Here is a 14457-nt window from a genome sequence, read left to right as displayed (position 1 = left end):
CGCCGTCGGCCTGCAGGGCCAGGCCGTGCCCGCTGCAGCGAGCGCCAGTGGGAGCGAAGTGGGGGGGGGGCTTCGCCAGGGGACTCTCGAGTGTTGTGAGTTTTTGTTTGTCACTGTGAATCCCGTGTAGTCGGGGCCAACGTGGCAGTGACCACTGCGTGGGGATGGCACCAAGTGCGCAGGCCGCCAGGGGACACCCGGCCGGGGTCTAATAGGTGGAGACAAGGTCAGTGCTGGCGAGCCCGTCCAGCTGCGGACACAGGCCCCGCTGCAAGCTCTCCGCCCAGCTGCACAGGAGCGTTGCCCAGGTGACCCTCCCCGGCACTGAGACCCAGGTCTTCAGACAGGAGCCGGGCAGCAGCGTGGTCTAAAGGCCCCCAGCACGGAGCCGGGTTTGAGACTTCGCTCTCAAGCTTGAGTGTGGGTCCAAGCACTTGGGGGTCTGGTTGAAGTGCGGTCGACCCCAGCAGGTCTGGAGTGGGACCCGGGATCCTGCATCACCCCCACCCCCAGGGCACCCCGGAGAAGCAGGGCTAATCAGCTGCTGAGTGGACGGGGCAGGGCTCTGCATGACCACCAGGTGCAGGGGTGTGGCTTCCAGCAGCCCTCCCCCCTGAGGCGCGAGGTGCTGGTGCCACTCACCTTCACCTGGTGTCCAGGGCAGGGCTCTAGCTCTCCACCCTGGGCTCCCATTGCCATGTCTGGGTCCCTACCTTCCTCACCCCCAGGACGCCACTTTAGGCCACATTCTTCCACCAAGGTGCAGTGTCCCCTGCAGAAGGAGCCCTGGGAGGGGCGGCAGCAGAGGCAGCAGCTCCTGGGTCTGGTCAGGGCTGGGCCCAGACAGACCACTGTCCTTCTGCTCCTCACTGCACACCTGCTGGCCTCCCCAGCCAGGATGGGGCCCCGGAGGACAGTGCCAGCTCTGTGGGACCAGAGAGGACATCCTGAAGGTGTGGGGATGGACAGCCCGCACAGAGGCCCCGCGTGGCTGGTCACTAACACCTGGAGAAGGGCAGGGCGTAGGTCTAGGAGAAGGAGCCTTGAATGCCCTCGCAGGGGTCCTCCTCTCACTCGTGACCCCTCGGTCTTCAGTGGTGCACAGAGGCGGCTGCCTCCCGGCCCTCAACCACCCAGGGTTCTGCAGCCGGGGAGCCCTGAGGACGGATCTCCTCTGAGGGCAAAACTGGGAGCCACAACCCGAGTTAAAGGTTGGAAAATCCTAGTGGATGCAAGGTGACAGGGGTGGCCCTCAAGCTGGGGAAGCTGTAGGAGCCACCTCAGCCCTTCCTGTCCCAGCGACCCAGTGCCAGACCACATGCACACACACACACACACACACACACTCACGCACACACACATGCACACACACCCACGGTGGGTGAGCAGGACAGTTGCCTGGTTTGATGATTCTGTATCTTCTCTTTCCTAAACAAGCCTCGCCATGAATAGCGCTAAGATAGGGTCAATTAGACGTCCCTGCCCAGGCTGGCGAGCGCCCCTCGTGGACTGGAGATTCTATGGTCAGCTGCAGGCTTCCCTGGCCCCTCCTGGCCTGATGAGGCTGTGTCCACTCGCAGCTGCAGCAACGTTCTCTTCGCACGATGTCGGTGTATCTTGCGTTCGAAGCTCGTGGCAATGTCACTCTGTGAAGGGACGTTTTTCCTGGTGGGAGAAGACACACGCAGTGCAGTCCTGGACAGTGTCCCAGGGCGAGTCGTGGTCCCACTAGGACTGGACCACTCTACTAGCTCTGGACTTGGGGACGCTGTCGAGCAGCAGTTGGCTGAAGGAGATGCTGATGCAGAGGTGGGGAGCCTGCTGTGGGGACGTGGCCTGGGAATCCCAAGGATGTGGAAGGGGCCGCTCTTCCATCTGCAAATGCAGGGGCCAGGGAGAGGCACCAGCCCCAGGGCTCCAGCCTGGGCTCCCAGCAGAGGCAGCCCGAGCATCCCTCGGAGGCTCACTCCCCCGAGGAGGACTCCAGCCAGGCCTTGGGCAGCCCTGGCAGCCACACGGGGCTCGGCTGGTTGTCCCCGTGCTCCAGGGAGCCAGCGGGCATCCTCCCAGCCTCTCGCCCTGCTGGCTGCCCTGTTACCAAGTCGGGGAGGCCTGGGGAGCTGGGCTCTGCAGCTGCTCCTGGGCAGGTGCAGTCGCATCCCACCGGCCTTTTGTCTCCACCTGTGAAGCCCCCGGGCCCACCCCGCCAAGGACAGCGAGGCCTTTCTCCAGGGTTCCTGCTGTTGCTCTCCATGGCGAGGCCGTGCTGGACGCCCCTGTGGCCACTCCCCTGGGCCACTCCCACAGCTGCCGGAAAGCACCTGCTCCACACAGCTACCTGCAGTGCCCGTGAGGAGGTCTCAGAACTCTGCCCTAGGGGGCCCGCCAGAGTGTCCTGGTGGGGAGGGGCGGCCACCCTAGATTCAGGAAAGAACAGTTGTCCCACAGAAGCTCCTGTAAGCACCACTAGATGCTGTTCAGTCCACTTTCTGCTGCTTGGGGACCCTAAAGATGACCAAAGTCACATCAATCACCACATCACAAACCAGAAAGGCCCATGAAAGATCGGATAGCCAGGGGTCTCCAAACCCAGGAACCTCAGGGCTCCAAGGGGCCAGCGGGAAGCGGGGACAGGTGGCTACTGAATTTGGGTTGGATGACCTTGAGCAAATTAAGTCCGTTTTCTGAACCTCACCTTCCTCACCTGTGAAGTGGGCAGTATTGGCTGCTCGGCGGAGGCTGGGGAGGTACTGCAGGGATAAAGTGCTGCACTGTTCCCGGCAGGGGTGGCAGCGGCTGCTCTAAGACCCTGCTGGACCTCTAGGGATGAGGTCAGAGAGGGCAAAGGAACGCCCTTTGCCCTCAGTAAGGGTCGAGTGGAAGCGACGGCCACACCAGTGCAGTTCACTGTTGCTCTCCATGGAGGGCTTGGGTGCTGACAGTGGTCGCAGTCCCCTGGGCGGATTGTTCCAGACAATCGGATTCTCTTTTCATTTGCTTCAAGGTAATTTCCTTCCTGTATCCAAATGGGTCAGCATGGGGCAACAAGAACTTCTTTAGTATTTTCCACAATTGAAGTGTGGTTACACTATAGAAAAGAAATGGCACACCTGCACTAGAAACATTTGGAGAACTCTGTAGCTATGATTTGTTGTGTTAAGTTGGTAATGGCCATGGTGATAAAAAAATAAATGAAATCACCATCACTACCACATCACCACCACCACCACCATCTCCACCACCATCACCATCTCCACCACCATCACCACCACCACCATCACCACCACCACCATCACCACCATCACCATCATCATCACCATCATCATCATCACCATCATCATCACCACCATCACCATCATCACCATAAACACCATCACCATCCCATCACCACCATCACCATCATCATCACCATCACCATCATCATCATCACCATCACCACCATCACCATCATCATCACCATCACCACCATCATCATCACCATCACCATCATCATCATCACCATCACCACCATCACCATAACCATCATCACCATCACCATCACCATCACCATCACCATCACCACCATCATCACCACCACCATCACCATCTCTACCATCATCATCACCACCACCATCACCATCTCCACCATCATCATCACCATCACCATCACCATCATCACCATAAACACCATCACCATCACCATCACCACCATCACCATCATCATCACCATCACCATCATCATCACCACCATCATCATCACCACCATCACCATCATCACCATAAACACCATCACCATCACCATCATCATCACCACCATCACCATCATCATCACCATCACCATCATCACCATCATCATCACCATCACCACCATCACCATCACCATCACCATCACCATCACTGGGTAAATGTCACTTGGTTCTCGGGCTGCCCCATATGGGTCAGCAGTCAGACACTTCTGGGAGGAGCTTCATAGGAGCCACCTCCTCTTGGCTCCTCTTTGCACAGTTAGAGGGAGCCAAGAACTTTATGCACCAGCTGCAGCATCTCCTCTGTCCCCAGTTGCGGCCGAGCCTGACCTCACCAGGCAGTTACAGCTGTGTTCACTGTGCGCGTGGCTTCCAGCCTCCACCCGAGGCCTGCTTTCCACACAGGGTGGATTCCCATGAACTCTGCTCTTTATGACCAGCTGGTTCCGATTAGAGATGAACCAATAAAGTGTGGAGTAATACAGTCCCAGCGTGTTCCCGAATGTAGCACTTTTCCACGTGTTTTGATTTATTGGTCGACCAACAACTCCCAGCCCTTGGACAAGGTGGATTCCATACTTCACGTACTTTGTTTATTTTGATAAATGCAGCCTTTCAGAGATTCAAAAAGGGCCAACATAGGCTTGATAAAGGTGTGTGTGAGAGTTGGTCTTGGTGTATGCTCGTGAGGTGAACTTGTGGGGTGTGAGACTGCAGGGTGTGAGGACCCATGAGTGGGTGTGTGTGAGCATGGGTGTGAGCATGTGCAGGTGTGCAATTCCCTGGGCAGGGGCTGGCTCTCCTGCACAGGGTGCTTGAGTCTCCACACAGTGCTCCTGTGGGTGCTCCTGTAGGCGCTCCTGTGGGTGCTCCTGAGGGTACTCCTGTGGGTGCTCCTGGAAGTGCTCCTATGGGTGATCCTGTGGGTGCTCCTGTGGGTGCTCCTGTGGACGCTCCTGTGGGTGCTCCTGTGGAACTCCTGTGGGTGCTCCTAAAGGTGCTCCTGGGTGCTCCTGAGGGTGCTCCTATGGGTGATCCTGTGGACACTCCTGTGGGTGCTCCTGAGGGTGCTCCTGTGGGTGCTCCTGGGGGTGCTCCTGTGGGTGCTCCTGTGGGTGCTCCTGTGGGCACAGTGGCCTGGGCAGAAAGGAATGGCACCTCAGTGCCTCCTAAGCATCTGCTCTCCTGTTCTCCAGGTCCCCCTTGAAGGTGGCGGTGACTCAGCAGTCCCCGGGCTGGACTTGTTTCAACACAGGAGATTTTAAAGTGAAGTCCAGCCATGGCCTGGGAGAAGTCCAGCAGGGTTCCAGATGGCACGGAGTGGCCTGGGGCAAGTCCACCAGGGTAGGATGCTCTGGGAACCCAGACCCTCTCTCAATCCAAGCAGACGGGTGATGGGTGCTCTGCAGCCCTTGCTCCCCAGCCCGGCCGAGCTCTGTGGCTTATGCCAGAAAACAGGGTCGGGGAGCCTTAGGAGAGTCCTGGGGGCCTTCTGGGGAGGTGGGGTGAGTTTGGCATTGTGGACTCTGTTCAGAAGAAGAGCAAAGGTGGTCTCGGACGCGGACTTGCAGTTGTGTGCTGGAATCACGGGAGCAAAGGAGCGTGACACAGGAGCCCTGTGAGCTACCAGGTGCCTTTTGTTCATTCAGAAAATGAGGCCCCTGGGGAAGCAGCACCTGTCATGAGCTCACGCAGGTGGGAGGCAGAGAGCCAGCCAGCCCTGAGCAGACAGACCATCAGGTGGGTGGCACTTGTGAAACAGCCCTGTAGGAGATGACCAGGGAGAGGCCACAGTGGGGTCAAAGCTGAAGGAGAGGGAAGCAGGCCCCCCGCCCGCCAGCCTTCCCCCAGGGGACAGCGAGGAAGAGGCGCTGGAGGAGCAGCGCAGGTGCAGGGCCGAGGCAGATGTGACTGCGGCAGGAGGGGCCTGCAAGGGCCGGAGCTGGAGCTGAGCCCCGCTGGGTCCTCAGCCTACGCTGTGCTGAGAATCCTGCAGCCCAGGCTTGTCCCCGGGGAGCAGGGGCCGTGGCCGTGGGGAGCACCCAGAGCTGCGGTGCAGCCCCCGGGCCGAGCAGCCCTGTGTGGCTGAGCACAGGTGAGCCACAGGGGGACTGGACCCAGATGGCGTCCACAGAGACAATCATGGGATCGAGGCCTGGGAAGATGCTCGGGCGTTGAGGTCAAAGAGATGGGGCGAGGCCCTGGGGAAGGCTGGGAAGGGCATTTCTGGGGGCCTGCAGGGGAGGGAGGGGTGGCCCTAGGAAGAGGTCCCCGGACGCTCAGGCCAGTGAGGCAGCCAGAGTGGCTGGAGGAGAGCCACTGGGAAGCCAGACACAGGCTGCATGGGCCATCGGGAACAGTCGGGTTTCCCAGGTAGGATGGTCCCCAGAGCCTAGGCCAGCGCAGGGCAAGGAGCTCATTTAGTTTCTCCCTGGAGGCTGGGAGGAGTAGGGAAGTGGCCAGGAAGGGGAGGAAGCCATTTGCTCACAGAGGGGCCTCTGCTGGGCACCCAGGCGGCTCCCGCAGGGGACTCCTGGGGACTTGGAGAACACAGCTCAAGGGGTGCACTGGGGCAAGGAAGCTGGGGTCGCAGGCACAGCCGGCTGGGAACGAGGAGCACCAGGGACTCAAGGCCCAGTTGCCCTGGCTGGAATCCACGTCCCACCATGTGCCAGGCTGTAGGCGTGTGGAGGTGGCCGCTGGGTGGAGTGGAGCCGGAGGTCGGCAGGCACCGAGCTTTGCTCCCCACCTCTCTCACACTTGGAAAATGTTTGCTGTTGTACAGTGGGGGGGGGGGGCGGGGACAGGCCAGCACAGATATTCCCAACCGTCCTGGGGCCTTCTGGGAAGGAAGACAAGGAGCAGAGGAAATGTCCAGTTGCTTCCTTTTCCAGAGGGTCATCTCAGAGATGTGAACCCCCAGACCTCATCTGATCACACTGAGGTCAATTTTCAATGGAGATAGTGCGGCCGTCCCATTAAGCCCACCCCACACGGGGAATTTTATTGTTTAAGGTAGTTGAAAGGAGGGTTGAAAAAAATCCCTGGAAAAACAAGCAGCATTTGTCACTATAAATTAAAAAGTCCCCGCAAAGGCTGCAACCCCTTCCCGTCGGCAGCGCGGGGCTGGCAGCCTCCTATCACGTCCCAAATCCTCTCAGACTGGCGCTGTGAACTGCCACCACCTCCAGTGGGGAAGCTGAAGCTTACGGAAGACTGCCCTGACTGACCCCTGCCCCAGCCTGTCTCCTGCCCCTGACTGACCCCAGCCCCCGCCTGCCCCCGATTGTCCCCAGCTCCCGCCTGCCCACAGCCCCCACCTGCCCCCAGCCCCTGCCTGCCCCCAGTTTGGTGCCCTGCCTGCCCCCAGCTTTGGTGTCCAGTTTCCATCTGCTGGTTGCTAGTCTGGCTACTGATTGCATCAGGTTCCCAGGTCCCTGCACAAGGTGATGATGGTGATGATGGTGATGGTCATCCTAGTGATGGTGGAGGTGATGATGGTGGTGATGGTGAGGGTGGTGATGGTCATAATGGTCATGGTCATGGTGCGGGTGATGGTAATGGTTATGTTGGTGACTGATGGTGATGGTCATGGTTTCAGTGGTGATAATGGTGATGGGGTGATGATAGTGATGATGGTGGTGCTGATATGGTGTTGATGGTGATGGTGGTGATGATCATGCCAATGATACTGGTGATAATGATGATGGTGGTGGTGGTGATGGTGGTGATGGTGATGATGGTGACAATCATGATGATGATGGCGATGATGATGGTGACAGTGGCAGTGATGATGGCTGATGAATGGAATTCACCATATGCCATGTGAACCCTGGCTCATGTCCTTTGCATATATTAATTAATTTTTTAATGTTTTATTTTTGTTGTAGTTGGACATAATGCCTATTTTTTATTAATTTATTTCTATGTGGTGCTGAGGATCAAACCCAGGCCTCACATGTGCTAGGTGAGAAAGAACTCTACTGCGGAGTCACAACCCAGCCTCATGTATTAGTTAATCTAATTCTCATAATTACCCTGTGAGAATTATCATCATCTCCATTTTAGACGAGGAAACTTAGGCCCAAAGAGTGGACCTCCTGTGTTCGATCTCAAGAGCTCATTCTGGGAGCTGAGCTCAGAAGAGTTGAACATGAAAGGTTTGTTTCTTTGGAGGCAGTAACCTTAACTGTGAAAACTTGTTTTTCACTCATTTGAAACTAAAGGTCAGCGGTCTCCTTGCCTCTTCTGTCTTTCTTCCCTTCTTCTTCATGTATTTATTTTTAGACATTCAAGCCTCCCTTTCACTTATGGTCTGAAAAATATCTGTCCCCTTTGAGGTGTTTGCTCCCCCTGGAGACCTGGCAGCCATCCAGAGCCGGTGCTGCTGGCCTGCCCAGGTGGACCAGGGTCCACGTTCTCAGAGCGGCAGTGAGAAACCCTTGAGCCGTGCACTGTTTACGTTGTTGCTTTACCTTGTTTATTGCACCTAGAGCCACAAACATAAAATGGAAAGCAGATGAGCCAGAGGATGCGTTCTGGGCTTGCCGCACGTGCTGATGGATGAGGCACTATCTGATGGATGAAGGAGTCTCCCAGCGTAGAATCACCCCACCGTGGAGCTGGGTGGGGCAGGTAGGTGCCGTCCTGGGCCCCAGCTGGGCCGATGCAGGGCCAGGCTCTCCCCAGGCCCCTGGTCCTTCATGGAGGGCACTGTGCTAGATGCCAAGGGTCACAGGGGGAGGGAACTGGAGCAGGGGAGGTTGGGGGCAGCTGCAGGGTCACAGAGGACACTCCATGACAGGTCCAGAGAGACCATTCAGTTTGTGTCCACTTCCCTGAGCATACAAGAGGGGTCATGCCTCCCTCTCCACTTGGCTGTGGCCAGGCCAGGTTTCTGGACACCAGGCTGGCAGCAGGCTGGCCTGCACCTGGGGTCTCGGGTGGTCAGGAGTGGGAGTGGGCTCTCTCTTCTGTACCCTTCCTGGTGCAGCATGGAGCCCGCTCCCTGGTGATTGTGTGCAACAGAGACCTGTGGGCTCTCCGCACAGAAGGTGTGGCTCGGAAGTGGACACTGGTATGGAGGCCCTGAGGGGTCAGGCCGAGAACCGCAGCACGGCCTCTGGTCCCAGCTGGTCTGTAGGGCAAGGGCACAGTGCTGGGGGCACTGACCCAGGGAGGGCACAGGTTTCCCTGGACGTGGGAGGTCACCTGAGTGCTGTGGAGTAGGCCAGGTGGCTAGGAGAGGAAGGGCATTTGGGGCGGGGACAGCACATGTGAGGGCTGAGGGAGGGCAGGCTTGGCATGAAAGACAGGCGCCCAGCAGGAGGGACGGCAGCTTCGTGCCACCCAGGCAGGGAGCTGGGCCTGGAACGTCATGTCGAGGGGACTGGACTTGGTCAAGCAGTCAGGAGAGTCACTGTGCTAAGCAGGGGCCATGCGGTCACTTTGCCTGTTAGAGAATTACGTTGTTAAGGTTTGGATATGAGGCGTCCCCCAAGTGGTCCCCTGTCAGTGCAGGAATGTTGGATTATGAGAGCTGGGACCTGATCGGCCCAACCCAGTGTAGCTGGACAGGCTGGGTCATCACTCTAGGCGGTGGAGGGTGGCTGTGGTGGTGGGGCGTGGCCGTGGTGGGGCGTGGCTATGGAGGTGGGCGTGGCCTGGAAGGGTGCATCTGCCCTGTGCCCCCTCCCCCTCCTCCCTGCTTCCTGGCTGCGGGGAGCCGAGCAGCTGTCCTCTGCAGCCCCCAGGATGTGCTGCCTCACCTCAGGCCCAGAGCATGGAGTCGGCCTTGGATGGACTGAGGCCTCTGAAACCCTGAGCCCCCAATAAACTTTCCCTCCTTAGAGTTGCTCTTGTGGGGTCTTCTGGTCACAGCAGTGCTAAAGCCGTCTAAAACACTGGCTCCAGAGTGGCCTGGAGACTGGGTGGCAGAGACCCATTTCATGTCCCCACATCCACACATTTGTTCCACTAATGGGGACTGAGGACCTGACACAGGCCAGGCTCTGCCCTAGGCAGGCAGGCAGGCAGCCACGAGCAAACTGTGGCCTCCCACGGGTGGAGCCACGTGGAGAACAAAGCTGGGTCGGGTCAGGCGCACGGGGTGTCGGGCCGCGCTCCTGCGCACACAGGGTGCGCATCAATGTTTTGGGCAACCTGTATTCTATAGAAAATCTGGCAGCATGTCCAGGGACGTGTCACCGAGGAGAGGGGACACCATAAGTGCACTTCAAATCCTGAGCAGCACCAGCCTTGGACACAAGCAAGTGGAGGAAGGGCTCCAGGCCTGGGACGTCACAGGTCCGCGGCAGCCCCAGACGTCACCCACGCTCGCCAGGCAGGGGCCATTCCAGCTGTGCACATGTGACCCTGTGACAGTTTTAGTTGTTTTGAATTCTAAGAAAGATTTATAGAACCCACACTGATAGTTAGTGCTTAGGGTAAAGATGAGTAAAAACAGGAGAAAGAGTCAGCTCAGGCTGACTCCAAGGAAACACCCCCCGGGAGAAGGGTGAGCAGAGATGGCCAGGGCGCCTGTCACACACAGGTGGCGAGAGGGGCCGAGAGAGTCACCAAGGCCAGCCCCTGTCACGCAGCCCTCCTCTGCACCCGTGAAGCTGCCAAGCAGTCTCTAAGGAGCGGGGTGGTGCCCCGCTGTCCAGTCAGAAGCCTCCTCAGAACACGTGGTGCGGGGCCTCTGAGGAGTGCCCACCACCGTGGGTGCCAGAAAAACCAACAAGGAAAACGACCTGCAGGTCAGGGGCCCACCCTGCAGAGCGCGGCTCCCAGAGGAGCCACACAGGTGGCGGGTGGGCGTTCTCCAAACCGGAGCCTGCAGGACCGGCATGGAGTGCCCATCTGGGCGGGAGGTCCGTGATGTCCACGAAGGGCCAAGCTCCACCTGCATGTCCCACCCCTGTCCCGCCACCCCAGGAGCTCACTGCGCTGTGTGCCTGCGGCTGCCCTCTTGTCCTGGCCCCACCCTGGGCACGGAGCCACAGAGGGTACGGAAGTCATCGGCCTGCAGTGTTTATTTTCGGCCTTTTCCACGGCCCGCCAGCCAGCTATCAAGCTGGACACATTTTGCTTTTTTTAACTCAACCTGGTTCATGGCTCCAGTGATGAGCTGGGACCCAGGGGACGCTCGTATCTGCGTTGACACAGGAGCGCCAACTGTGTCTCTTTGATCCAAGATAAAAATGGTTTTCAAACAAGGGGAAAGCACCATGCAAAACAGGCGGGTCCCCAAGGCAGAGGTGCGGGACGTGGGGGGGGGGGCTGGCCCTGGGGGGTCTCGTTGTCACAGCTGGCCACACCTGGAACGCCCTCCCCATCTGTTTCCGCTGAGATTCGAGATGGAGTGGCCGAGTCTCCTGGGTGCGGGTGCTAGGCCCACGTGATGGAGGCTCAGGCTGGCCCTGTTGCCAGCCTGTCATGGTGGACAGCTCGGTATTTACCCCTTCATCCCTTGTCAGCTACCAGCTCTTCAGTGACAGCACCTGTGCCCGTTATATGCCTATTTCTGGGGATATAACAGAATGTGAAGGACCCACCCTTGTCCACCCAGAGCTTCCAGTCCGAATGAGCCACAGACGGTCTGAGAGTGAGGGTGGTCTGGCTGCTCCCCACATCCTGTACCCCCTGCAGGGCCATGTTTCCTCACCAGACCCTTAAACGTCAGGGTCCCTGGGACCTACTCCTGGGCCCTCTTCTGGCTGCCCATCAGCCCCTGGCACTCACTGTTGGTATCTGCCCATCTGAGAGCCATGGCTTGCCTGCAACACAGTACCCCAATCCCTGGGCCGAGCAGGTGTCCTTGGCAGAGGGAGTGGTGACCTGTGTCCAGCACAGCTTCTGACTCAGGTGGGCGGGGCCCGAGATTCCACACCTTCTGCAAGTTCCCAGGCCATGCTGCTGCTCCCCAAAACACAGAGCCACCAAGGTTCCCTGGCCCTGGGGAGAAGGCAGCTCCCTCGGAGGCCCGGGAGTTAGCAGGTGGGTGAGTACTTGCATTTCTGTCAGCAGGAAAACTACCTGCTGTCCAGTTAGCCAACACGACCCGCAAGACCGGTATCCCGCGGCAATAACTGATACCCACGTGGTCATAACTGAAGTGCCCACTCTTCTCAATGACATCTATTACCAAAATGACCACAAGGACAGCAGGAGGGCGTTTTTGAAGCTGGCAGTGACTGCTCAGCTGGAGACTTCTCAGGTCACTCCATAGTGATCCTGTCCAGCTGGCCAAGGGGTGACGTCCTCCAGGTCCAGTGGTAGGCTGGCCACCCCTGCCGGTGGCTGGCAGTAGGACTGCACCTGGACCCAGCAGGTGACTCTGCCTGTTGGTGAAGCAGGGTGGGGCAGCTGGACGAGGCACTTGGAGCCTGGCTCCTCCCACTGGACACTGTCCCAGGAAGCCTCCTGGGCGGCCTTGCCCTGGACACTGACCAGCTACTGCTATGCTCATTCCCCTGGATCTAAGCTCTGGGGGCCACAGCTGTGTAAAAACAGGCAATTTCACCTTGAACTCCTGGATTTTCTTGAAATGCAGGAAGATGGGCCCCAGGTGGGATTCGTGGTGGTCGCTGGCCTCGGCTGAGGGTGGTCTCCTGCTGCAGGCAGGCAGGCTCCCCAACACGGGTTGTTTGATGGTGTCATTGAGACGCGTGTGCAGAAGCCTCCTGTGAGTTCTATTCTAGGCGTTGAGGAAGGGGACAGAGGGGAGGGGAGAGAGAGGCAGGCAGGGAGGAAGGGAGGATGGGACTCCTTCAGAGGGCCGCGGTCCTCAGACTCACTCAGGGGACTTGGACCTGGAGGTGAAACCAGAGGCCCAACCCTTCCCATGCCCCGGCCACCCAGGAGGGACACGCATCCCCCGGGCTCATGCGCATCTGCTATTTACGCATACATCTTTCTCACACAGCACGGCCCTCCAAGATCACCCGGGACATTCCCAGGATGGACGGCGGAGGCGGCGGGAGGCAGGGTCCCTTGAACTGCTCTCTCAAGGGTAGTTCTCTCTGTGCTCTTGCATGGAGGCTTCTAGGCCGGCCTTATGGCTCACCTCCCAGGGAAGAGGCGACACTCTCCCGTGTCCAGCGTGTCCAGCGGTGGGGGTTCTTCTGGGTAGCACCGGCTGAAATCCTGACCGTGCCCAGCCCTCCCCGCGCATCCCACCAGCCAAAGTCAGGAAGTTCCTTCCCCAGAGGGGCCAGGATCCGACCGAGCTGCAGGGATCAGTACCCCCACATGGAGTGGCAACACACCCACCAAGCTGCCCTGTCCCCGCCCTGTCCCTGTCCCAGGAATCCAGACCAGCTGGCCTCCAGGAGGAGGGAAGCCATTGTACCAGCCTCTCTGCTCATGGGGTGCCAAGCTCCCCTGGAGGTGAGGGGAGGGGAGGTCCACTCTGTCACAACCAAATGGTTCTAGCAGCCTAAATGTCACTCACTGTCCCCTGATGAGAACAAATAAACAGCTCGGGCTGGCAGGCGTGGGGGAGGGGCGGCACTGTACCTGGAGAGCACGGGGCTGACCCAGAGCTTCCCACGCTGGCACACACACTGTCCACACACCACAGGCCCTCCCCAGGCGTCCTCCTTGACTCCCTGACGCACAGCGCACAGGAGCCCAGGGCTGGGAACACGCCTGGACAGGGGCATTTGCACTAAGTGCCGTGAACTGTGTGTTTTGAAATGGTTAAATTTTTGCTACACGAATCTCCCTTCCGCTGTTTAAAAGGCAACAAGAGGCCTTGCCCACCAGGTGGACACAAGCATCTTCACGGGACAGGGACCGTGTGCTGAGGCGGCTCTCACAGGGAGGCAGCGTGAGGGCCCGGGGCCCAGGGCCCGGGGCTGTAGGCCCTGACTGTCCAGGGGAGCAGGCGCATCATCATCTGGGTCTTCCTGCTGCCTGTGGGGGCTGAGGTCAGGGAGGTGGGACAGCCAAGCCCAGCCAGTGGACCAGTCGGAGCCCCTTGTCTGTTGTCCAATCCATGAGGCCTATGATTGTCCTCCCACCCCACCCCACCCTGCCCGTCTCCTGATCAGGGCTCACTGAGCAGCTGCCCCCTTGATTTGGGCATCCTGGTCAGCTGGCCCAGTTGGCTGTACGGCGCTAGAGGACGCCCCTCCGGCAGCCCAGTGTGAGCACAGCTGGGCAGGGCTGCTCAGCCAGCTACTGAGAACTTGGGGCGGATGCCCCGGGCCACGGCATCAGCTGTCGGGTTCGTGGCGGGGAGGGGCGCGCGGGAGCCGTTGTCTGGTGGCAGGAGCCCCAGGTCCGCCTCGCTGCCCGTGCACAGCTGTGCCCTTCTCGGCCCTTTGGTGCTGTCTGCAGGTGAGCACCTCAAGGCAGAGGTGCAGCTGTGACTCGGTCACATGGCCTCCACCCCCTGGAACCCAGCGCGTGGGAGGCAGGCAGAGGCTGGCAGACACAGGAGGACTGGGCTGGTTTAGGGGACGGCGCTGGAGCAGCTGAGGCCCCCCGGACGCTGGCCATCTCCACTCAACCGCCGGACAAGGGCCACTCATTCCTCTGCAAAGGCTGGGTCACTCTGCCTGTGGCCGGCGCTGAGCCACACGGGTGCCTCCTAGGGGCTTGCCGGGCCTGGGAAGTGGCACCAGACTCAGGAGGGAGGTTCGGGCAGAAGGCTGAGGTCAGCACCATTTGGAAAGATTCACTGCCAAGCCTGTGAGCAGGGAACCGGCAGAGGGGTGCCTCC

General features: G+C 59.2%; 1 protein-coding gene across 1 annotated transcript; it reads right to left on the bottom strand.

Moving 5' to 3' along the window:
* Window positions 1-10735: 10735 nt before the first annotated feature.
* LOC125613136 lies at window positions 10736-14451 on the bottom strand. The gene is made up of 2 exons (XM_048792516.1): window positions 12253-14451; window positions 10736-12070 (listed from the first exon to the last, which is right to left on the bottom strand). The coding sequence occupies exons 1-2, from the start codon at window positions 12573-12575 to the stop codon at window positions 11425-11427; spliced, it is 969 nt and encodes a 322-aa protein (XP_048648473.1). The 5' UTR covers window positions 12576-14451; the 3' UTR covers window positions 10736-11424.
* Window positions 14452-14457: the final 6 nt, after the last annotated feature.

The sequence above is a fragment of the Marmota marmota genome, unplaced genomic scaffold (assembly GCF_001458135.2).
Source record: "Marmota marmota marmota unplaced genomic scaffold, marMar, whole genome shotgun sequence".
NCBI lineage: Eukaryota > Metazoa > Chordata > Mammalia > Rodentia > Sciuridae > Marmota > Marmota marmota.
This window is presented reverse-complemented; position numbering and strand designations above follow the sequence as displayed.

What these genes read in the sequence shown, in the direction of transcription:
- LOC125613136 (XM_048792516.1), bottom strand. Translation starts at nt 12,575, where the DNA reads ATGGGAAGGGTTGGGCCTCTGGTTTCACCTCCAGGTCCAAGTCCCCTG. An exon ending in AGAAAATCCAGGAGTTCAAG is followed by an intron (nt 12,071 to 12,252) that starts GTGAAATTGCCT and finishes CTTCACCAACAG; the next exon opens with GCAGAGTCACCTGCTGGGTC.